Genomic DNA, 24,450 nt, shown 5'->3' with positions numbered 1-24,450 from the left:
CTTTCCCTCTCCTGCCATCCTTCCCTGCTCCTGTCCCCCTTGGTCTCTCTCACGGGTGTCAGTCTCTGCTCGGACCTCAGGCACCTCTGGAAAGTCTCACTCGCTGCTGTGAGTAGGCATGCGTGAGAGTCCGTGTTGGGCTTTTCAGAGAACATCGACAGCATTTATTAGGTGATTGCACAGGTTGGCCTCGTAGGATTTTCTTGCCTTGCCCCCCTCCCCTCCCTTATTTTGGTGAAGCACCAAGGAGGGTGTGGGGTGTGGTGTTGTGTCTCAGGGCACAGACACTGGAGTCCCTCTGAACTGGGCTCCATCCCCAGCCTGACTACCAAGCAGCTGTGGGACCTCAGTTAAGACATCTAATCTCGGGCACCTGGGTGGCTCATTGTGTTAAGCCTCTGCTTTAGGCTCAGGTCTTGATCTCAGAGTCTTGGGATCGAGGCCCTCAAGGGGCTCTCTGCTCAGCAGGGAGCCTGCTTCCCCTTCTCTCTCTGCCTGCCTCTCTGCCTACTTGTGATCTCTCTCTGTCAAATAAATGAATAAAATCTCCCCCCCCCAAAAAAAAGACATCTAATCTCTCTGAGCTGGTTCTTGCTCTGGCGCTAAAATCACCCCTTTTCTAGGCTTGTGTTCTGGGACTTGGAAGAGAGAATGCATTTGAAGTCTTGCACATAGTGAGGTCCTTACAGATGTTAGGTCTTTCCATCCATACATCTCTCGATCATATGAGAATTTTGTGGAGTTTCCATTTTGTTGTCCCACTAAGGTGCTAGGCACCTGTGAGATTTCCTAAACCCCTGTGAAATGAGTGGATGTGTCTGTTCGGGGTCCCGCAGGTGGACATGGAGTGTGGGTGGTCGTGTGGTGTGATGTTATGAGAGTGACACGGACATGTGTCTTCTTAGGACTGATGACCAGTTCCCGGAGCAACATGCTCACCCCCAATATGACTATAATGCTTTATGAAGTACTCTCGAAAGTACCATCTCGTTTAACAGGCAGTATTAAGGTGAAGTAGCATCATCCCTATCTTCCTGCTGAGGAAACAGAGAGAGTGAACCACCCAAGGCCACAGAGCTGGAAGTAGCGAAGGCTGGACCAGAACCCCAGGCTCAGACTCCCCGTGCCTTGTCTTTTCTGCTACACTGCGCTGTTCCCTAAGTCATTGCAGACACCGGGGAGGAGCCTCACCTGGTTTCTGGACTTCTTGGTCTTGATGCTGCTCTGACACTTTCCACAGATCCATCACCACCGTGATTTTTTTTTTTTTTTTTAAGTTACCGTTCCTACTACATGGGAGACACATACCAACACTGGCTTTACTGGCAATATTGTGGTAGCTGGGTCACTGTCAGAGACTAACTCAAAAGTAGTCTGAAAACATTCAGATATTCTTAGTTTCGTGATCTAGATTAGGTGACCGGATGGAGAATGCTACAGTGGGCCTTGTGAAATGCAGGTGAGTGGTGCTTTGGAAAGGTCTCCCCCTGTGGTCAGCATCATGGCTTGGGATGGGGAGGAATGGAGACACTAAGGCAGGACTTGGTCCAGATGGAGCTGGAATGTTCAGTCTAGTAGGGAAGAAAAAGTTAGCTTTCTTAGACCAGAGATGCCAGGATGTGGACCATAGCAGGCAGAACAGTTTGTGTATCCTAGGGATGCTGGGGAAGGACATGGTTCTTAAATTTGTTTTTGAAGGAATATATGCGGCATTATATAGGAAGAGGGAGAAAACTCATGGATTGTGTGTGTGTGTGTGTGTGTGTGTGTGTGCATTTGCATTTGCAAGCAAGCGGAGAATGAAGCCAAAAGAAAAAGAGGAGAAATATTTATTGTGTTAAGCTCTCTGCTAAGCACTCTTGCAACAGGGATCCTGTTCGAATGAGTGGTATGCTTCTTGTTTTACAGATGAGGACTCCTGGGCTCAGAGAGGTTATGTAACTTGCCCAAGGTCACACAGCTAAAGATATGGATTCATATCCATAAATGTCTGCTCCAGAACTTATGTTCTTTTCTGTTGTATCAGTGCACAGGGTGGTTTATGTCTCTGAGGGTATTCAGGAGCCCAGCTTTTCCAAAAGGAGTATTGAAAAATTGTTTCTTCTTGGCAGGGAAACTGGTGTCTCCCTATCACCACTTTTGCCTCTCCAGCCCTCAGCCTCATGTTCCTCTCCCTGGGGATTCAGCACCATGGCCAGAGTCGAGGCCGCTTCTCAGAGAGAGCCTCCCTAATCCTGGGCTCTCCGTTTTCCTTCCTCTACCATCCTCTTGTTTGCTTGTAGTTCATCTGTGCCCTTAAGTGAGAGCCACATGGCATTCAGGAAGAACCTTGCACATGGGGTGGACAGAACTCTACTAGCCTGCCTGGCGAGATCCAGACCAAAGCAGGAAAGAGCACCTGAGAAGGGTCTGCTTGTTCCCATTCTCTCCTCCCAGGCCCAGGCCAGACGGAAGGATTGTGATTTATGACTTTGGTTACTCGGAACTGGGGAATCATCTAGAGCCGTGAGAAGGGAACTGAGCTGGGCGGGGCCTTTTTCCTCTAGGGCAGAGCTCCCAGGGTCTCTGGTCCAAACATGCTATGCTCATCCCTTTACCAAGCCTGTTCTGTTTCTGTTGAATGGGGCCGAAAGCTGGTGGCTCTGCCTTGTGCTTTCTCATAGGAATAGTCACATGGCGACAAAGTGTGGGAGCAGCACAGCAGAGCTGGTAGAGTTATTGTACTGGTGGGTTTGTCCCTTGTGATGATGTGCCTGCCCTCTTCATTCTTGGAAGGCTTTCACCTGGGTGTCCAAAACAGAGCCCCTGACTTGAGATCCAGACACATTCTGGCTTACATGCATGTGTAATGCACACACAAACAACACACACACACACACACACACACACACAGGTGCTAGTGTGCTAATGAGGTCATGGATTCTGGAATCAGACACACTGGCTCAGCCCCTGTTTTAACAGTACCAGCTTTGTGACCTTGAACTAGCTATCTAACCTCTAAGCCATAGATTTTTTTAAAAAATCTTTAACATGAGAACAAATCATAACAGTAATATGGACCGTAAATGGTTTGGGGGAAAGATTCAGTGGACTGATATCTTTAATATCTGATATCTAATATCTTTAGTAATTAGTTCCTAACAAGCACTCAATAAATGTTACTCATTATTTCTGTCCTTAGAAAATTATTTCTGTATCCCAATTTTCTTTAGTTTATTCACATGATTATTGTTAATGATTCTGGAAGAATCCCCATAGCATGGAAAAATGATTAGCAAGTTAATTAATTGTTTGCACTTGTGTTCAAAGCTCAAGGTTTAAATTAAGTCGAGGTCAGCCATCATGGTGCTGGTATAAGAAAGAATTAGTGGAGTTTGGCACCCTGCTTAGTCCAAGATGTGTGGAATTCAGATCATTCAGTGAAATTTCCTTGGGTGCTTTCATGTAACAATGTTTGTGATCAAAGTGCAAACTTGCCTTCTGCTTTGTGAAAACAAAAAACTGTATGCAGAAACACAGTTCATGGCTCCTTGTGTGGATGGTCACCCCTGGGGGAGCCAGTCTTGGCCGGGACCACGTCCCCGTGTGCTTTTCCATTCCATTCTCCTTTCTGTAAGTCTCAATCCAAAATGCCTTGGCTGCACAGACAAATGCCCTCCTGCTCCCAGTGTATCCCGGATCTTCACGTAACCTGGGGGGGGTGGGTGGGAGGTGAAGAAACAACCCTTTGAGAATCGATATGGAACCAAGTGGGCTAAGGGTTGGTTCTGGGCTCCATATACTGAGTGTGAGATAAGAGGTCTTGCGTAAGTCTCTGGGGACTCTGCCAGATCTCTCTGCAGGAGAGAGGCCATGGGGAATAGGAACGAACACTGCTTTCCCCAAACATTTTGCAGAATTGGACAACAGAGGCCAAAAGACCGTGCATGGTATAAATTACGGGAAACAGTGGTGTAATGACATTGTTTGGTGAATAAATTGAAGCCCTGAGTCATGAGGCCAATAACAGAGAGGGAGCAGAGAAGTGTAATTAAAAGGAGAAAAGCCATGTTTTCAGCTGACACTGGAAGCGAGATCGAGATGGGGGTGGGGGCAGGAGGCCGGGGGCCTCTGGCCCCTAACTGTGGCTGCAGCTCAGGAGAAGGGACATGGCTGTTACTGACAGTCAAGGTGACTGAGAAAGGAGGCCAGTGCTTCTGACACCGAGGAGGAGAACGAGAGTGGTAACGTGGAGGGTTTTAGTAGAAGCAAAGCCATGTGAGCTTTGGAAATAAGATTAGCTATAGGACCCTGAATTCTGCAGTGATTTAGAATAAGCTGGGCTGGGAGAAGTCTGTTTGAAGACAGATGAGAACCCAGGGAAGCAGGAGGGGGATCGGGAGTGGGGCCGGGTCTCCTAGGAGTCATGGGGTTCTGGAGATCATTCTCTAGGATCTCTCCTATCTATAGCTGTATATTTTCTTGCAAATACCCTTGGACCTGCCCTTTCTAAGGATTAAGGAAAAAAAAACCCCAAAAACAAAAAACAAGATATTTTAGAGCAAGGATACCTTACCCTGGGCCAGCTGACATGCATGGGTATGGGGCCTGTGGCAAACCTGATTGCCTCCCACCATTCTGTGGGGCCAGCAAGGATTAAAGACCATAAAGAACATTCAGATTCTGAGTCATATGCAAACCTTTCAGACAGATCCCCTTCCCCAGATTCTTCTGGAAATGTAGGCATTGAATGGTTTCCATGGGAGAACATGTCTCCTTCACTTTATGCACCAGGGCCCAGCATTGCCTGGCACGGACTAGGTACCAGATTCGTGTGGGCTGAATGATTGAGGGGGCGGAGGCTGGCTTTCAATATAGTTAGAGCTGAGATGATACTAAAACTTACTTTGTTTAGAGATTGGCCTGTGTCTACTTTTCTCGCTGTAAACCAACAGCTGAAGGGGGCGTAGCGCATAGTAGGAATTCAGTAAAATTATTGTCCAAACTGGGACCCTGTTTTTTTAAAGAAGATTTTACCTATTTATTTATTTGGAGAGTGTGGGTGCTGGGGAAGGGACAGAGGGAGAGGGAGAGAGAGAATCCCCAGCAGACTCTGCACTGAGCAGGGAGCCCGAAGTGGGGGCTCAATCCCGTGACCCTGAGATCACGACTGGAGCCAAAAGCAAGAGTTGGATGCTCAACTAGCTGAGCCAGCCAGACGCCCCGGGACTGGGACACTTCTGAGAGTGAAAGGGAACTAACGGAACGGGATTCTGGGACAACAGACCAGAACTGGGACTGTTTGGGCAAACGGGGATATGTGGTCACCAGTCATCAGTACATGTTGAATGAATGGATCTCGTGTCCTTGGAGCTATGTAAGGGGAGTGGAGGTTTTATGGGATTTGCCTCCTTTTAGCCAATGAACTTCCGTTATCCTTGGGATCCTCAGCTAATGTTTCCTGGGCACCTACTGTATACCAGGCATTTTGCTTGTACTGGGGATACAAAGAGATCAAGAAAAGCCCTGTTTTTACTTGTAGGGGGTCCCCTGGCTAATAGGAAGCCAGACTATTGAGAGACAGACAGAGTGACAAGTGCTGAACTAAAGGGATGGACAGACTACTCAGCGGCCCTGGAGGTGGGAAAACTAAGAGCTGGGAGGCGGCAGTCAGGAAGGCTGTGGAGGAAGGCTATTTCAGGGTGTCCTGGAGGTTGATTAGGCATTTGCCTGAAATTCTGAGAGGATCCGGAGTGTCACGAAGTCTGTTCCTGGCAGAGAACTCACAGCAGATCCACTCAACAACACTATGTTGCTGGATGCTGGGGACAGTAGAATTGTGACTAAGATAGATGGGCAATGACCTCACAGACTGCTTGAATGCTTGCCATCAGATAGAGAACCATATATCCCATTAGGGCTGTGATGGTGGAATTGCCGTGAGAGCCAGGAGCCAGGAGCCAGGAGCCAGGAGGAGGGGCATCTACCCCTGTCTGCGGTGCTGACCCCGGCAGCACACTTGGTGGGGAGAGAGGCTTCCAGGTACCCATGTGGACTGTGAAGGGGGAGCTGATGCACCCCTCTCTGCATCCCCCCCATACGGTGGCATGGGGAGCCTTTCAACCGGCCCCCCCTAGTTAGCTGTCATTCCCCCAGCAAACAGAGGGGCTGTAGGACCGGGCAAGGGCAGCAGTGCTGGTGTGCTGAGGTGGGAGTCCAGAGGTCACAGGATCTGGAGGAAGAGGCTGGGTAGGAGGTAGTGGGGTCACCAGGAAGCCAGGGGAGGTGGAGGGAGCCGGGCGTTGCTTAGGAAAGGTCCATCTACCTCCCCATCCAGAGCTTTCGAATGTAATATTAAAATGTTCCTCATTATTTTCCTTGGACGAGTTTGCTATCCTGATATATTAATTATTCTTAAAGGTCAACAGCGCTCTTTCGAATCCCCTTCTGTTCTATCATGTAATCAGTTAATTAATTTGAAACCATTTAGCGGTGTCTGCCGAGCGCATTGTTGGGGGCGAGTTTCCTTGTTTTGTTGTTCCTGTGGCGATGGCTCCCTCCATGTGCCACGGCCGCGGAGGGTTTGGGAACTTGAGCGTGGGTCCCTCCCCTCGTCCCTCCCCTTCCCCTGGTGGGTGCCCCCCGCTTTAGTTATCTCGTTAACAGTTGTGATCTCTCACCATCTTTGTTCTTTCCGAGTCTCCACTGGTAATAAAAGCCCGTTTTCGGGGACTGCCCACATAGGACGGGCACCCTGCGGGGCATCCACATACATCGTTTTATTTCATTCCCACTCTCTGATGTGCTAGAGATTTTGCTCCCATTTCAGAGGAGAGAGGAGGCTCTGAGTGCTGAAGAGAGCTTTCCAAGAACTACATAGCCAGAAAGGGGCCACGCAAGGAGAGAGAACCTCCCGGGAACTTTATGTCCTTGTTTGCTGTGGGGCTGGTGCTTTGAGGACTCCAGGACAGACTTGGCTTGGGGCAGAGTCTCATGCAGAATTCTTAGTCCCAGGTGCTGCTGGTTCATTACAGGGACAAGCGTTTGACGTGGACACGGAGCCCCATTATTTCTTTGTTGTGCTTCCATTTTGCCTGCTGTTTGTAAAGTCAGCTATATGTGGAGACAAGGAGCAGTGCTCCCAGATGTGCCCAGCCCCGCAGCACGAGGCAGTCACACTAACAGGCTGACCTGTGCTCCACTCAGTGGCCACTCGGCACGTTTGTTCTGCTTCGGGTCTCCCGCTCACATGCCTCCTGGGGATGTGCTGTGGGGCGCTCCGCCCCTGGACATGTTGTCATTTGTCTGACTCTAGCAGGCCCCTCCCTGCGTGTGGTCTGGTCTGTAGGGAAGGGGGGGGGATACATTGCTGGACGAGGGCTCTCTGTGCCTCTCCCCGTGGGCCCCTTGGTGCTGGCAGGTGGATTGCCATCCTTTTAGGCTTTACATGTGGTCCCCGTTAGACCAGGGGACAGTGGGAAATCTGATTCGATTCCCCCTTTTGGAGATCAAGAATTCCAGTCTTCCCAGACCTGGGGCTTGGGAAGCGTTTTCCAAATTAGGCTTAAGCGTGGTAAGATTTTGTCCTAGTGGGTCTTGGGATGCTAGGGGTCATGGGATGCACAGGAGCTGGAACCCCAGTAACACGCCTACTCCTGCTACTTCTGGTGGGTGGTAAGGAACACGGACTGTGGCCAGGCTGTGAGGGTCCAATTCTTGGCTCCCTATTGCAGCAGCTGCTGACCCAGGGCAAGAGACCTAACCTCTTTGCTCCATGATCTCCCTTCTGGAAAGCAGAAATGATGACGGTGATGGTGATGGGGTTGGTTGTATGTCCCTCATTGGGCTGTTGGACCAAGAGTTTACGTGAACTCCTATGTGTAGAACCTTGCACGAGAGCTGGTGCAGAATAATCGCCTTGTGTGTTAGCTGCTGCACTACCAGCATGTGCAATAGCCCCGTGACCATGTGCTGCGTACCTACTGTGTGCCAGGCGCTGTGTTGGACGTCTGACATTCACTAATTCATTTTCATCCTTAGAGCTGCCCCGTAGGGCGGATACTGTTAGGACTTCAGGGGTTTGGAGGAAGAGATGGATCCAGAGAGGTTCTGTAATGTTCTCTGGTGGTTGGGAGGGTGGGTCATGCCATCCAAGAGGGCCAGAACCGAGAGTCTAGCTTGTTAGTTTGGCTCCAGAGTCTGTGCTGTCGGCCACCAGTGGGCCACTGCTCCTCACGCTGGAGCGGCAGCCAGCGTCGCCTAGAGGGCCTGGTACAGCACGGGGTGTGGGGCTCACCCCAAGGGGTTCTGATTCAGCAGGTCTCGGTTGGGACCCGAGAAGGTGTATTTCTAATGAGTCCCGGTGATGCTGACGCTGCTGGGCTGGGGACCACACTTGGGAAATTCCAGCCTGCCCTACGGCATGGGGCCCCCAGAACAGTACAGTGGGGACATGATGAGCTCTTCACCACGCTGCCTTGCCTGGGCTCTCCCTGCAGTGACTGCTGCCCATACTTTCCACCTTAAAAACTGACGTGGTACCCACTTCCTCACGTGGTCTCCATGACCCGTTCTGCTGGCCAGCCCTGTGGATCAGAAGGCCCCAAGTGACAGGGGCATCCCCATGTCCCCCTAGCTCTGCTGGAAGGGAGGCAGACAGCAGTTGGCGACACCTCTTGAAATCCACACACAGGGTCTGGTCTGGGAAGGGGGAGGAACAGGGAGGACTGAGGGGCTCTGGGTCCCCCGAAGCCCTTCGGCAGCTGTCCACAAAGCCAGCTCGGGAGAGAGTGGCCTCCGTTAGCCCTTTCATCCTAAGGGATGACATCACGCTCCAAGCTCCTAGGAAAATCCCTTGGGTTCTGGGCTCAGGTCTCTGCTTCTTGGTGCATCCTCTGGCCCCAAGGGGACCCCCTGCACCGGGCAGCTGGGCAGGGTCCCAGTCTACTCAGTTCAGTCAGTTTCTAGCACTGTTGCAGCCGTTCTCCTGACTGCCTGGCGGCGCCTCCCCCTTGGCCCTCCCCTACCCAGGTTCAGGTCGGGGTGCTCAGTCCCCTTTCTGTCATTAACAGCGGCATCTGTCCCCAGGAGCTCCTGTGGGAGGTCCCTCAGCTCTTCACACAGTGTCCCTTTACAACTGGGCGTGTGGCTGTTTTATTCTCTCCGACACGTATGATCGTCCAGGTTTTCAGGACAGAAGGAGCTGATAGGAGGTGAAGTCCACTCATTGGAAGGACAGAATTTCACTACATCAGTGGCTCTGGGAGTGTGGTTCCCAGACCAGCGACATCAGCCTCCCCCGGGAACTGCTCAGTGATGCAAATTCCAGGCCAGACCCTGACTCAGAAACTCTGGGAGGGGGAGCCTGGTTGTCTGGGTCTTCTCAGGCTCCAGGTGCCGCTGATCCCCAGGGCTGGAGAACCCGTGCCCTAGATGCTAACCTCAAGCCCATGCTTAGGCCTGGTCCCCTTCCAACCTCTCATCGTGAAAGAAGGGATCAAGTGCGATGTGGGCCTAATCACATTTCCTTATAAACGGCCAAAGCAGCTTTCTCCGCATCATTTTATTGTTTTGGGGAGACCCATCGTTTTTCCTTGAATCCCAAGAGTAGATCTTAGAACAGAGATCTTAAGTGCCCGGTGTAGCTAAAAGATAATAAGCAGAAACATGCTTTCTGCATCTTGAAGAGCGGGGTGGCCTGGCCTTCCTGCTCCTTCCTGCCCTTCTCCTTGCCAGCCTCCCCAGAATTGGGGTCCCCTGTCCTGACAACGTGCTTGGTGTTTTCCTCACCAGCCCCCGGGGGGCCTCAGCCACGCTCCCTCCCCCCCTCGATAGCCCCTGCTTTGCTTCTAGTTACTTTCTTGATTGTCCCACAGTTGCTTTCTGTGTGTCTCTATTTTTCTCTTGTCACAGCGGCTCTCCGGTAAAACATGAGTGTCCCCACTTCAGTGTTCACGGACCAGAATCTGTGTTGGGGGCCGTGGCTCCCTGAACCAGGCCTGGCTGGCTCTGCTCCTGAGAGGCCCGCTGGTCGGAACGCCCCCTGTGTGTCAGGTCTCACCACCCACCCCCGACCCTGGGGCTCCAGAGAGAGCTCTCCTGCTTCAGGGCAATTAGCTTTTGGTTAATTTGTCTGAAAAGAAACTCCCAAGGAGCAAAATCCCTCGAAACAGTTTCCATAACGCTCAAGGCCTGGCGAGAGGCAGACTGTGTGGAGGCTCAGAGCTAATGTCAAGGCCTTTTTGTGAGCCCTGCGACCAGACTTCTGCCCCCAGGTGTCATGGTGAGCTCTCCACCTTCCCTGGGCCCGTGGGGCACTCAGGCTCTGCCCAGGCATGTGGGCAGTGGGCTGGGCCAGAGTTCGGGTCCCAGCGCATCTCCTGGGGGGCGGGGAGGTAGATGCTACTTGTTGTCTCATGAAAGTGGGTTTCTCTGTTCTTTCGTTGAACTGAGATTTTGTTGATGGCTGAGTTCAGGAGGTCATCGCCTGGATCTCTGGCACCTGTTCGCATGTGCTTGGGCCTGTTGTAGCTTCAGTGGCGACTGGAGATGGGCCGATAAGGGGAGAGACGCCGCGCTGGAACAATGATAGACTGTGTCTGTCGAGGTCCAGGCCCTGTGCCAGCTGCTTTCTGTGCCCCGTTCACCGCAGCCCGTTTAGCCCTCACTGCCAGTCGAAGGGACAGGCCCTGTCTGTATCCCCAGCATGCATAGGAGCAGAGAGGTCGGGGAGTGTACCCCGGGTCACAGAACATGGATGCGGCAGAGGAAGGGCCGGCTCCCGGTCCCGGATGATGCTCAAGTTCTGTGGGGATTCAGCTGAACTCGCTGTACATTTATTGAGTTTTGCTCTGCTCCGGGGCCCGTGAGGGCTTTCCAGCTGAAAAGAGGTGATTCTCCGCTTGCAGGAAGAGCCGTCTGTGGGGGAGGAGGCCAGCGGCCTCAGAGCAGTCCATCAAAGCCGGCGACCTGACACGTGGGCTCAGACAAAATGCATGGGAGGAGGAGGGGCCAAGAAGGTGGCAGACTGGGTGGCACTGGCCATACTTAGAACCATCCAAACTGGGCCTGCAGGACAGGGAGAGAGTGTGAATGGGTAGAGGGCACCGGGTGCCATGGTGTGGAGACGGGGAAGTGCCAGGAAGCGGTGAGGGCTCCGCCAACTTGGGGATCCCACTCTGTTTGTGGCGGGGTGGGACGTCTTCAGGGTTTGTTATGGGGAGGGAGGTGGGTGGTGATGGGAGGACCATGCAAACAGGGGGTTGAGGTCATTGTGTGAAGAGACTTGAACTTCAAGGCGGAGCCTGGACTGGATTAGGTGGGCCGGGCATACTGAACGTCCAGCGATCACACCCAAGCCTAGTGTCTCCTGTGTGGGGCCACCCTCCTTCTCCACCTTCTCAGCATGCCTCTTTCCCTGCCTGTCCTGAGCTTCTCCAGCTCGAGAGGACACCAGCACCTTCCCAGTGGTGTTGCCACATGGCTGGGGATGACCGGAGTGATTCTGTTCCCCACGACAAGCTGCGTGGCTGCTGGGTTCTGGGACGGATTGGCACCTGGAGAGAGGACAGCTGCCCTTTGGAGGACTTAAGAGTTCTACTTCTCCACCTGTTGGCGGCTCCAGTCCACTGAGGGACCCCAGTCAGTGCCTGGCTTGTGTAGATGGTCAAGAGCTGCCATCCATGGCTCTTAGACCCTTGAAATGTGGCCAGTCCAAATGGAGGTGTGTTGTGAGTGTAAGTACACGTGGATTTCAAAGACAGGATATGCACACAAATGCTAATGAATTATCTCATTAGCATTTATTAGATTGATCCTACAAATGGATGACACTTTATGTTTTTTGAGTAAAGTGTAATGTGTGAGTACAACTACTTTCATCTCTTTCTTTTCACTTTTCAAAGTGTGACCACCAGAAAATTTGAATTTGCGTATATGGCTCCCATTATATTTTCACGGGTGGGGGCTGGCACACTTTTTCTGGAACGGTCCACGTACTGAGTAGTTTCTGTCTTCTGTGATCACTATTCAACCCTGTGTCTCTGATGCAGACTCCGAGGGTGTATGAGTTTTCTGTAGCTGCTATAACAAATTACCCTAAACATTGTGGCTTTAAAAACACCAATGTCTTGTCTTACACTGTGTAGCTTAGAACCAGCATGCTCCTCGCTAGGCTAAAAAATCCAGGTGTCCGCAGGGCTGGGGTCCCTGCTGGAGGCTACTGAGAATTTGTTTCATTGCCTCTCCCAACTTCTAGAGGCCATGCACAACTCTTGGCATGTGGTGTCGGGCTCCATCTTCAAAGCCAGCACAACCCAGGTCTTTTCCTTTCTTCCTTAGTCACATCCCTCTCTGACCTCTCTGTCCCCACCCTTCCACTTCTGAGGATGCTTGTGATTGCCCTGGGGCCAGGGGATAATTAAGGATAGTTTTCTCATCTCAAGGTCCACACTCTTCATTACATTCACGGAGTCTCTTTCGCCACAGAAACTGATCTATTCTCAGATTCTGGGGACTTGGATGTGGACCTCTTCAGAGGGCCATTATTCCCCCTTGAACGTGGGTCCAGACAACACAGACATGAAGGGGTGTGGCTGTATTCCAAAAATCTATTTACCAGAACAGAGTGCTGGCCTGCAGATGCTAGCTTGCCGAGCCCGGCACTCCATGATGAATGATTCTGCACCCAGTTTCCAATGCGTGGGTTTTTCTCCCCACCCCACCAAGCAATTCTGGGACACCAGCTGGGTGTCCTGTAGTTCAACTCAATTCAGCTACCATCTACGCAGAGACAGCATCAGACCCCACTTGAGATGCCGGTCCCTAGTCCAGGTTCTTCCTGGTACTTCTGATACCCTGGTTGTAAATCAGAGGTTCCCCACGACCCCCCCTCCTTGGGTTCGATTAATTTACTAGAGTGGCTCACGGAACTCAGGAAACTAATTTACTCACTGGATTACTGGTTTATTACAAAGGATATTAAAGAGTACAAATCAACAGCCGGATGAAGAGATACATAAGGCCAGGTCTCGAACCAAGGAGCTTTCGTCCTTGTGGAGTTTGGTGTCTGGCCTGGTGGCACATGGAAGTGTTGTGGTTCACCAACCCTGGACCCTCTTTTTTTTAAAATGGGGTTTATATGAGGCTTTTATTACTTAGGCCTATTTGAGTCCATCATTGGCCACTTGTGATTGATTCAACCCCCACTGCCTCTCCCCTCTCTAGAAATCAGGGGGTGGGACTGAAATTTCTAGTCCTCTATCTATGGTTGGTTCCCGTAGCAACTAGCCCCCATCTTCAGGGGCTTTGCAAAAGTCCCCTCATTCTCTGAAGCAATCTCAGGAGCTGAGGAGAAGAGCTCAAATATTATAATAAAAGATGTTCTCATTGTTCTTACTGCTCAAGAAATTCCGGGGGTTTTGGTAGCTGTGAGCCAAGAATGCTGGACCAAGAGCAAATACCTATTTCTTGACCACAACCATCATTTCTGTATGCTATGTGGGGTGACATTTTTGGTTGGATGCCTGATGGAAAAGATTCTGTGGTCCAATAAGTTTGAGACTCAGTAGGTCAGATCCTTCTCTTCATAAAGGCTCTGAGAAGTTCTGCAATAAATGAGCCCATTTAATTTGTTTAAAACCACATTTTTCAAGCAACATGAATTTTTTTGCCCTTATAATATCCATAAACGTACTACAGATTTAAGATTCCCAGGAACATTCTCTGGGAAACCCTGGTCCAGCCCAGCACAGGGCCTTGTAGAAAAGCTGCCTCCAGTCTCCTGATCTAAGGTCAAGAGACCAGTCACGTCACTTGAGATTTGATTAGAGAAAGCATTTTGGCTTCATTAAAGTTCATTAAATGAGCCATCCAGTGTAATTTAGCTGAATAAAAATGGCTCAAATGGCCTTAACTCCCACCCCCTTTTACAGCAATTTAATTGAGGGAAAAGCAAATATATCAATGATGTAGAAAAATATTTCTTGTCTTCAAGAGGAGCATTGGGCTGTAGCCCCTGCTTCCTTGTCACAGGCATTGGATTTTAAGAGATTGGCTTGCAGAGCTTCCTTGGTGGCTAGTGGCAGGCCTGGGGGATGAGATTGCATATGGCTCTTCCTTCCTTCCCACCGGTTCATCCCAAGGAGGTTGGTGGCAGCCACCTTCATGACTCCTCATGATGGGCTGCAGTCACCTCTGGTGTGGGGCCAACTGTACACAAAGTCACAAGGTCAAGGTCAATGCAGCATACATGCCCTGGGTCTTGGAGAAGTGGGCAGTAGACTGGCAGCCTCCTCCTCCTCTGGTGGGTTGGTTCCTTTCCAGCAAACTCTATGTGGGGTTGGTGCTGCATGGGGGTGGGGTGGTGGTTCTCTTTTCTTGACCTTCCCTCCATGTTCTTCAGCAATTTCAAAAGGATCCTGGTACGGGGTGGCAGGGGAGGGAGTTGGCTGTTTCCAAGAAGACCAAGGAGATGTTTCTTTTATGGGGAAAATGAAAGGAGGACAGACAGATTGCCAAGGGGACATCTGATTTCACGAAAGGGAAGGAAGAATTGCACCTTTTTTTTTTTTTTTAAAGATTTTATTTATTTATTTGAGAGAGAGAGAGAGAGAGAGAGAGAGAGAGAGAGAACAAGTGAGGGGAGGGGCAGAGGGAGAAGCAGGCTCTCTGCTGGGCTGGGAGCCAGACTCAGGGCTTGATCCCAGCACCCTTAGATGATGACCCGAGCCAAAGGCTGATACTTAACTGACTGAACCACCCAGGCGTCCAAGGAATTGCACCTTTCAAAATGCTGCCTTCTTGGATGAAGGAAATGAGATTGAGATCATGATGGACGCAGCCAGTAAGCCACAGCTCCTGGAGCCTCCAAGACGAGAAGGGCCTTAGCTGTGCTTGATGCTCTGAGCCAGTGTTCAGAATAGGCCTTCTGCAGGCAGTGGAATGGATCCTCTAGGAGAAGCCACCTTTGTCTTTGGGCTGCAGCTGAACACGCTCCTTGTTCTCAGTGTTTTCTCTCTCTCTCTCTCTCTCTCTCTCTTTTTTCTTTTCTCACTCCAAAGGGTTTATTGAGACGAGTTTCACATCCAAGTCCAGGGCAGAGGGGATGGGACTTATAAACAGGAACCTGGTGCGAGGTAAATAGAGGAAGAGGGTGGGGGGCCCAGGAGAGGAGACACAGACTATCACACAGTGATAATGACTTTGGAGAGGGGGCTCCATTAACATACCGTGTATTTATACAGATGTAAGGGGAGTTGTGGGGGGCCCAGGGGCCCCCAGGTCTGGAAGATGGAAAAGAGAGTTTGGGGGGTTCAAAGAGGGAACCTGGCACCTTCCAGCGATCCTTTACACACTCCAGTCTTGAAACACAACCTGCCCCCCAGGCCTGCCTCTGCCGAGAGAAGAGGAAGCCCTTCCAAACATCAGCCATGCTGTACATCCAGGAACTCTACGAAGTCTCCCAGCTTCAGGATCACTTGTGGATGGAGCTTAGTGTCCCCTCCTCAAGTCTCAGCCTCCATAGACTTGGTACCTTTGGGGCAACACAGGAATTCATCTGGTTGCCTTTTCTTGGTGACAGGTTCCATCTTGAGTGACCTCTGGTTGGACAGCAGGGTTCCCAGGGTGGGGGGCGATATCCTCCCAGATCATGGGTTCTATCCTGCTGGAGTCGGCTGTCCCCTTTAGGAAGGTGATGAGGCTGCTTGCCATGCTGAGGTGTTAAGCCTGGGAGGACCCGTGTTCACCAAGGGGTTAATGGAAGAAAGGGCCATCTCAGCCCTCTGTTTCCTCTGGGTCCGATTTTGGCCATCTGTGTGTCTGGCTCCCTGTTCCCAGAGCACCCAGGAGCTTCCTCATTGTTCATTACTCTGGGCCCCAGAGTCTGGACTGTGAAAAAGCCAGCAGTGCAGGACAGAATTAATGGCTGTTTGGTAGTCTCAGATGAGGGATACGGGGGCAATGTCACAGAGCTTGATTTTGGGAAAGTATTTGATGCCTCATCTCGTAAAATCTTGCTCACCAAATTAATTCCAGTGGTCAGGTGGCTGGGAACCTGGCCATTGACCCAAGCACAAGTCAGAGATGGGGGATAATGGATCTGTCAGGGACGAGGCTTCCGGAAGACGCTGCTGTGGGGCCGGAGGCAGGATGGTTCCTGATCGAGTCTGATGAGCAGGATAACCAGCCCATCAATTACAGGTGGCAGGTGAATCCAGCTGAGGCACTAGCTGGGAGGAAAATCAGGGGTAGTGAGTTCTGAGGGGGGCGGTCAGTCAATCACAGCCCTGTGTCTCAGTGTCCCCATTTTCCTGCACCATGAGCATTTATAAATGCCCGTGAGGGAAGGGTGGCCAGAGGTGTGCCCTGCTTATCTTGGGGTGGCTCTGTGTTTGTCTTGCTTGTCCTCTGTGTACATAACTGTCTCTGGGGCTGGGGGCTTCTCTCGCGCGTCTCTGGCGGGGTACTGGGTACATGTACAGTTGTGCAGGTTGTGCGCACTGCCTTCCTCCAGGGACTCGTGTAGCGCAGTGCCCCCATCTCTGGCAACTTACGCCGACGTACGGGTGTGTGCGTGTGTGCACGTACCTGGGAATTTACATGTCTGCGCATCGGTTGCACACGTTCCTGGGGGTGTGGTTTGTTGCTTCTTGACCGAGTCTTGGCATTAAGGCCACTCAGACCTGTTCAGATCGACCGCAGAGATGTCAGTAACACCCGCCCAGTTCCGTTGCATATACTAAATAGGTTCATGAATGTAAAAGTGCTGAACACAGTACCTGGTGTTCAGGAGGAAGCCCTTGGTGAGTGGTGGCTGTTGGTTTTAGTGGTAGTGAAGGGAGGCAGGAAGGTGGGAGCACAGGAGAGTAGCTGGTGTGCAGAAGAGGTAAGGGCAGGCTTTCCCTCCAACGGGAGGAGATGGTCTGTATCCCAGGGAGGTGGCTGGGGAGGAGGGGAACTGGTCGTCCTAGACACAGCCCGTGAGTCCTGCAGCGGCTGCTCCATCTGGCCAAAGAGCTGGAGGAATCCAGGGGCCCTTTCTCTTCCGGGTGGGGCTTGGTGGGCGTGGCAGGAAGGAGATAAAGCCAAGACAACCCCAGGAGAACAGGGACCCCCCTCCCCTGTCTACTCCCCCTTCCCGAATGTCCCAGGCCCCCCCTCCCCTCTCCAGCTTGTAATAAGGAGATAATACTATTTCTTAGTCTTTATTTGCCCAGAATGCCTGTTATTTTCTTTCTTCTAGAATCCAATTTTCTCATGACATTTCTGCCTAATGTAGCAAAACATGACCTTTGTGGAAGGACGTTGCTGGTAGCCTGATCCCTCAGGCTCCCCAGGAACCCCCCGGCACACGCTCCCAGGCTGGTCTTCCCTCAGAGATGGGCAGGGTCCCCGCTTCACCTGCCTCACACCTGCATTAGTCCCTGCTTCTCACTGGGGTGTGGAGGGGGAGATACAGACAGGGCTGCTTCTGAGCGCTCGGCTAATCTGGGGTTCCCGGTTGCTAACTGTCATGGGGTGCTGCTCAGTTTTAGAACCGGGGGTTCTGCTCAAGGAGGTGCTGGAGTGAGGAGGAGACCTCACGGCTGGCGGCCTGCCTGATGTCGGCTGCCACTGCTGCGACTGTGGGTAGATAGTGAGCCGGGAGAACAGGACAGAAGGCTTCCACCTGGGTGAGTCGCTCACATTTGCTGGAACCTCACAGAGGCTAAGCGTAATGGGGACCCAAGCACAGTACCGAGACCCAGAATCCTTGACCCCAAGGTCTGAGCTCCAGGTGCAAAACCCAGTGTAAAGCCAGCCGCTCGCTGGGCATGTGCACCAGATCCCCACTCCACCCTCCTGAGCAGGAGGTGGGTCAGGGGAGCCGTGCCCCACTGGTGTCCTTAAGTGGCCACCATGCAGGCCTTCCTTTATCTCCCTTTCCTTCTGATCACTGGGACATGGAGGCAGCTTTCAGGCCTACAGTGGACCGAGGATAGGGGTTTTGGGAAGCTCGGACAGGTTAAGGTTTATAAGCTTTGGTGATTCATATGCAGTTCGAGCTCTTCCTTCCGTCGGCAGGAAGCAGGCTCCGGAGGTGTCTACCGTAGACAGTGATGTGCAGGCTGGAGGACACTATGGAGAGTGCTGGGTGCGGGGGGAGTGGAACAGGACGCCTGGACATCTGTTCCTGTCGTTCCCTTCCTTTGCCCACCAGTCCCCTGCACCCGCAGAAAGGGGGCTGTCTTTCTAACACAGTCACCGGCTGTCACCAAGGGTAGGGCTGCCTCAGATATGAAGGGGAAGCCCTGTCCCTTAGGTTGTCCTTGTGTGTGCCATCTGTCCCTGTAAAGTCGGTGCGTGCCGTCTGTGATGCCACCAGCCTGGACTTCCCCGTGACCTCCAGACCCAGGTGTCCAGCAGCCTAGCCGGTTCTCTTTCTGGATATTTCACACGCATCTTAGACTTAGCATTTGCAAGGGGAGGCTCATGATCTGAACCCCAGATAGCACGCTTTTACAGCCTTCCTGGTCTCACTAAATGATCTGGCTGCTGGCCTGATGGCGGCGTCTCGCTCCCTTCTCTCCCAGACCCAATCCAGTAGGAGGTTCTGGTGGCGCTCTCCCCGCCTCCTTGAATCCACCTGCTTCGTTATCTCTAATCCCCTTCCTCAACACTACCGCAGCCTCCTAATCAAAATCGTCTGCCAGCTTCCAGGCTTGGTCTCTCACTTTAAGAAATGGTAATTAGATTATGTCCCTTCCCTACTTACAGCCATCCAGTGCCTTCTCTTTGCTCCTTAAAATAAAAATCCAAGGTTCTCACCATGGCCGGCAAGGTGGTTGTGGCTTTCACCTCTCCTCCTTACCCCCGACCACTCTCCCCTACCTCCTTTCCCACCGGCCCCCTTTCTGCCTTTGCTCTTCTTGCTCCCACTGCCCAGAAAACCCCAGCCCTGGCACCGGTTCATTCTAGCTCTGGCCTCAGCTCGATGCTACCCTCTTGAAGGACATCTCCCGAAGCGCCTGTGTGAAGGAGCTGTCTCCCTCTCCGGCATCCATGATGGCATCACTTGGTTTGTCCCCTTCCTTCTGTCATTGGCAAACTGTCGTCGCCTTGCTTATTCATTTGTAACTTGAATGTAAGTTTCAGAGGGACCTCCTCCTTCGTGCCCCCTTCGTTCCCCCAAGGAGTCTGTATTTGGTTCCTCCACAAGTGTCTGCTGTAGAAGTCATCTAAGTAGAGGTGTGCAGAGAGCGTATGCGCACATGTGTGAACAAGAGTCTGTACTTGGGTTCATCACCTGCGTGTTTAATTGGCACCACTACACACATGCGCCCGCGTGCGCGCACGTAGGTGTGGATAATGTTGACCTGTGTGGCATCTTACCACCATCCCATCTCATCAGTGCAGGAGTAGTGCTCCTGTGGGATCACGTTGACTCCAACCATGTCTAACTGCCGTCTTGAAGGGCTGTTGTCATGTTAAGAGTCGTCTGTTGAGCCTGGCTACGTGATCACCGTGGGTGTGTTTCTTCTGTTATTTGGAAGACTAATGGCTACTCCTTTCCTCTGTACATCCTAATGAGAACAATTAAATAGCCATTAAGAGGAGAACAGAAGTGTGAACAAAAGGCTGATGTCTTGATCACGGATGGGCCTCTTTGCTGGGGGAGGGACTGGGTAGAAGAAATTGTAGGTGACCTGCAGGGTTTCCCACTATTGTGAATGTTAAGAATTCTTGATGGTAACAGGGGACGTAGTTTCATTTATGCAAGACGAGTAAGTCCTGGAGATGTACCGTACAGTGTCGTGAGTCATTAATTAGGTGGTGTGTACACCTAAAAATGTGTTAAGAGGTTATATCTTATATTAACGGTTATAGCAAAAAAAAAAAAAAAGAAAGAGAGAGGGAGAGGGAGGGAGGAAATTTTTTAAAGTTGATGGTTAAGTTTATGGCATTGTTTATGGTGACAGTTTCATGGGTTTACACTTGCCTTGAAATTAATCAAGATGTATGCATTAAATATGCCCAGTTTTTAAAATGTCTGTGACACTTCAATAATAAAAATGAAGAATAAAGCTTGTTGGCTTGTGTATCCTAAGAGCTCTGTACCCCTGTGGGAGGGCAGCCTCCAGAAGTTTCCCTGAACCTTTACTGTGGTGAGAGAATGTGGGAAAATGACCAACCGTTCTTTTCTTTTTCTTTCTTTCTTTTTTTTTTTTTACATTGTAAATCTCTCACTTTCCTTTCCTCGAAATCCTCTCCAAACCTGATCTGGAGCCTTGACTACTGGCAGATACACTGTTAGCAGAATGGAACAAAGAAAAGAACAACAAAACCAGGCTCCCGTGAAATAAACAAGCTTCCTACCAAGAACATTACTCACGCCGGGTCCGTCCCTTAATTTGCCCTTTATCTGTCACTCTTGCAGAAACCTGTCGAGTAACCGGCTCACCACACTCTCATGGCAGCTCTTCCAGACGTTGAGTCTTCGGGAATTGTAAGTTTGGCTTTGAAGACCCTCCAAGCAGTAGAGCGGTGGTAGAGGTTGGGTGGGGAGAAATGTGGGGTGGTGGAACCACCCGAGGTTGGGTGTGCCCTTGGGGCTCCTTGGGCTGGGTGGCACAGAGTGTACCATGTTCTCGCGAGAGCGAGACACCCTCTTTGTTGCTTGGTTTCTGATGCTCTTTCCAGCACATTTCCGAAGAAGACCGGGATCTTATCTCTGAGCAGGACCTAGTTCTGTGGTCTGTAGGTAACTAGTAGTAATAGCATTTATACTTATAATAATAGGAGTATTTTCAATTTATAACAAGTGACACTCATACTTTGTGAGTTTGTGGATGTTCAGGTGTGCTTTCATTGATGTGACTTTAGCTTTATCATCATGAAAAAAATAGATTTATCATCATGAGCATTATGAGAGATAGGTGTTATTATATCTCCAATATAAAATGTATTTCTTCATTTTAAGGTGAAGGTGCTGAGCCCCCAAAAGGCACATGAGACCCAGGCAAGATTGCATTGTTAGGAACTGGCCGATCTAGGCCTTGAACCCAGGCCTCTGACTTCCGATTGTGTGCCCTTTCCGCCACTCATCATCTTTTGTCAGCCTGTTTGGCTTGCATATGGGCATCCCGATGGTGAGGGGTGGGAGGCAAGTCCATATATTTATTCCATCTGCCTGTGGACTGCTTGGCCTGACTACCTTCCCAGGCTGATTGATGTACCCCTACCCCCTCCAGCCATTTTGTGCAAATCCTTGTTGGACGGAGGAGTGAAAATTCCTGACCACTGCTGGAAAAAACGAGTCGTGTTGTTGTGTGAGTCATCAGGGTCATCTCTGTGCATGAAGGACAGCATGTTATGTTGAGGGAACAAATCAAGGAATGAATTGAAAAGGAATTGAGGCATGGATGAAATTAGGGAGTTAGGGTTCCAGAGACACTGCTCATGTGTTCCCTTTTACTTAGTGACTTAATATTCCCTTTTACTTAGTGACTTAGTGACTCAAGGCTTGGTAAAGCCTTGAGATCCAAGGCTTTACCAAGAGTCGGTAGCCTTGGATCTCTGCCCATGCTGTCAGCCTTTCAATCCCCCACTGGAGGATCCCTCCACCTGGGAAGACCTGAGTTCACGGATGAGTCAGGATCTTAGCTTTTCCAATCCAGCTAGTCGAGGAGGGGAATATTTATATCCAGTTACTCAATAGCCCATTACCCCATGATGGCTTTGTATACCCCAGTTATCCTCATGGACCTGATTGCCCTGATTCTTTGAAAGGCCATCCTAGGGCCGGGAAGTACAGAGGTGATCTCAACAGTGCTGGAAAGTTCAGGACAGTACTGGTGTGGGTTGCCTTCCCTTCTTGGGATTTTACCGTTCCCTCTGGGCTACTCCTCTGGTGCGGCCCCAGGAGATATAGTGACTACAGTCCTTTAGCCACATAGGGCTGAGATCCTGAGGTACACTGATTAAAAACTACCGGGGCTGAGGAAAACGTAAATATATACTTACTTATTTATACAACACTGAAAAACCTAGATGATGTCCCAGGTGTCACAGACAGCTAAATGTCAGACCGTTTGACTTGATGCATCGTATTCATTCCCATCTTTGTAGGTGGAAGAAAACCTTAGCATTAAATGAACATGACTGCTAAGATCACTACTAACGATTTCTGAGATCTGACTCCTGTGCCAGGCACTGTGCCAAGCAATCTCTTAAATTATGTACATTCGTTATTTAATTTAATCCTTGTAGTAATTTATCGGGTAGGAATTATTACCGTCACTTCACATTCGAGGACCCTGAGGTACTCAGCAAGGTGAAGTATCTTGTTTCGGGTTACCCATTAGCCAAGGGGTAGCATATGGACTCAAGGTCTTGACCACTCTCGTTAGCTGTCCCTCAGCCTCTCAAAATCTGTTTCCAATTCAAGGAGCAGTTCTGCAATAATTGTCAAAAAGTGCATGATTCCAATTCCTTCTTACGTTGCCCTAGATCCGATCAAGGGCTCTGCCATAGAGGAGCTAACTGGGGGCTCTCTTTCTTGGGAGTCTCATGTGACTTCTCGCAGAATGCCTTCCCCTTCCTCTGTAGGAGGCAAGGGACAGCATCTCTCTGGGGGACATCTGGGGTCTGCAGTTGGCTGAATTATTGAGAAAACGTTCAGTGCTCCTTCTAAAAAATCATTGGATGTGAAATCAATGGTGTGCTGCCCTGGTGACCTGTTTCGTGGAGTTTCAGAAACAGTTGTTCCATGGATATATATTTAAAGAAAATGTCAGATTTATCCCAGAGGATCATGGGATTCTGCATTCATCTTTGCCCAGGATCAATACACCGGTGAGCTAGATGTGACTTATGGAGGAATGAAGACGTTCCCTCCAGTGTGAGCCAGTGTGTGAGGGCCACCATGTCCCAGAGTATTTTATTTCTGTCACATTGTTAAATAAGAAAAAAGTTACGTGGGAAAATAAAGAAGCCCCCCTCTTGTCCTGGTAGGGGTCTATTTTTTGAGGAAGAGTTGAATGTTGAGAGTGGAAAATTTATCTTTTGGCTGGAGGGTCCTCATGTTGGCTTTTCACTGTGGCTATGATTAAAATCCAAACAATCCCAGTTCCTGGCAAATGGAAGAGGGGGTAGTATTTTCTTGTCCGACTTCCTGATTAGTCCACATGGCGCCATCTGGCATGAGCCTTGTAGATTGCCAGGGTCTGCCCAATGGAGCCTGTGGGCTGGGGTGTGGGGATGGGTTGGGTATTTCCAGGAAGATAGAATCTTGGCCTTGGAGGAGAGAGGCCAGGGGGAGATGGCTTTCTGTGCCACAATAGCAGGAAGATCCCAAAGCCAGAGTGGGAGGCTTTGAGCCACCTTCTGCGGGAACAGAAGGAGCTAACTAGGGCATTCAGTGACTTCTCGGCACATTTTATTCTGTTATTGAGGATCTCTGCCTACCCCAACCAGATGCCCCCCCACTGGAAGGTCCTTGCTATAAGAACGGATCTGGTGGCATTCTCCATCGGAAGGGCTGAGTATCTATGACCTTTCCAATAGTAGAGAAGGAGACAGAAGAGCCCTCTATTGAGTACCTATTATGAACAAAGTCCTGACTCATCTTTGGAGCAACCCCCACGGGAGGTATCATAAACAGTCTTACAAATGAAGGATCCAGGCTTGGCCAAGTTAAACAACTGGTCCGGGATCACAGAGCTTATCAATGGGAATGGGAATTAGTATTACGGTAATTAGCATTACCACCATCCAGGTCTGCTGTTTCCAAAGACCAGTGCTCTTCCCTTAAACAATTCAGTAAGCTTCCCCCATACTTGCTGTTTCCTTCTGGAAACCACTCTCAAGAATGTGGCTTCCTGAGTGGAATCACCGGATTGGGGGTGGGGAGATGGAGACCCAGACAAGTTAGCATCTCAGAGCCCTGGTCATGAGCTGGAAGCTTCCCTTACTCATTTCCCATTTACTTTTCTCAGATGAAGGATATGGTTTTGGCTGATCACCTGACCTGTTGTTCTTATTGAGAAAACTGCAGGCATCTTTCAAGACTCCTTGGAGAGCTTAGCACTGTGTCAGTGGCATGGGTTTGCAGAAATTTCAGTTGGCATTGCACAGTTGCTCTCAGAAGTTTCTGGTTGTATCAAGGTGGTGATTTTTTGTTTTTGTTTTTGTTTTTTCCTTACGAAGCCTGGAACTGTCTGTCCAGAAATCAGAACAGGAATCAAAGAGATTGTCTTAGAGATAAAGAATGAATTAGAAAGAAAAGAAGCTTGGATTCTGAATCCCATGATGAAATTTAGGCAAAGGCAAGAGGCATCAGAGGATATAAACCCACAGCACAGAACCCTTCCAGAAATACCCTAGGGACCATTAGTGTATCTCGAACAGGCTTCTCTTAATATCCTGCACGCACAGAGCAGACATGATTAAAACAGATTGGAATATTTCGTTTTCTTAAAGCAAAGTGATAAT

General features: G+C 50.4%; 1 protein-coding gene across 6 annotated transcripts in view; it reads left to right on the top strand.

Annotated features, from left to right (window-relative positions):
- Positions 1-24,450, top strand: part of LOC111152589 (neurotrophic receptor tyrosine kinase 3) — a 368,407-nt gene that overhangs the window by 89,971 nt on the left and 253,986 nt on the right. For all 6 annotated transcript variants that reach the window (XM_022511093.1, XM_022511092.1, XM_022511091.1 and 3 more), the window contains exon 4: positions 20,396-20,464. In XM_022511093.1, coding sequence (XP_022366801.1) covers positions 20,396-20,464 — 69 coding nt within the window. The remainder of the gene's footprint in view (positions 1-20,395; positions 20,465-24,450) is intronic.

The sequence above is a fragment of the Enhydra lutris genome, unplaced genomic scaffold, assembly GCF_002288905.1.
Source record: "Enhydra lutris kenyoni isolate GAN:26980312 unplaced genomic scaffold, ASM228890v2 scaffoldscaffold29, whole genome shotgun sequence".
NCBI classification, from domain to species: Eukaryota; Metazoa; Chordata; class Mammalia; order Carnivora; family Mustelidae; genus Enhydra; species Enhydra lutris.
Note: the sequence above shows the minus strand (reverse complement) of the source record. Positions and strands in the feature narration are given on the sequence as shown.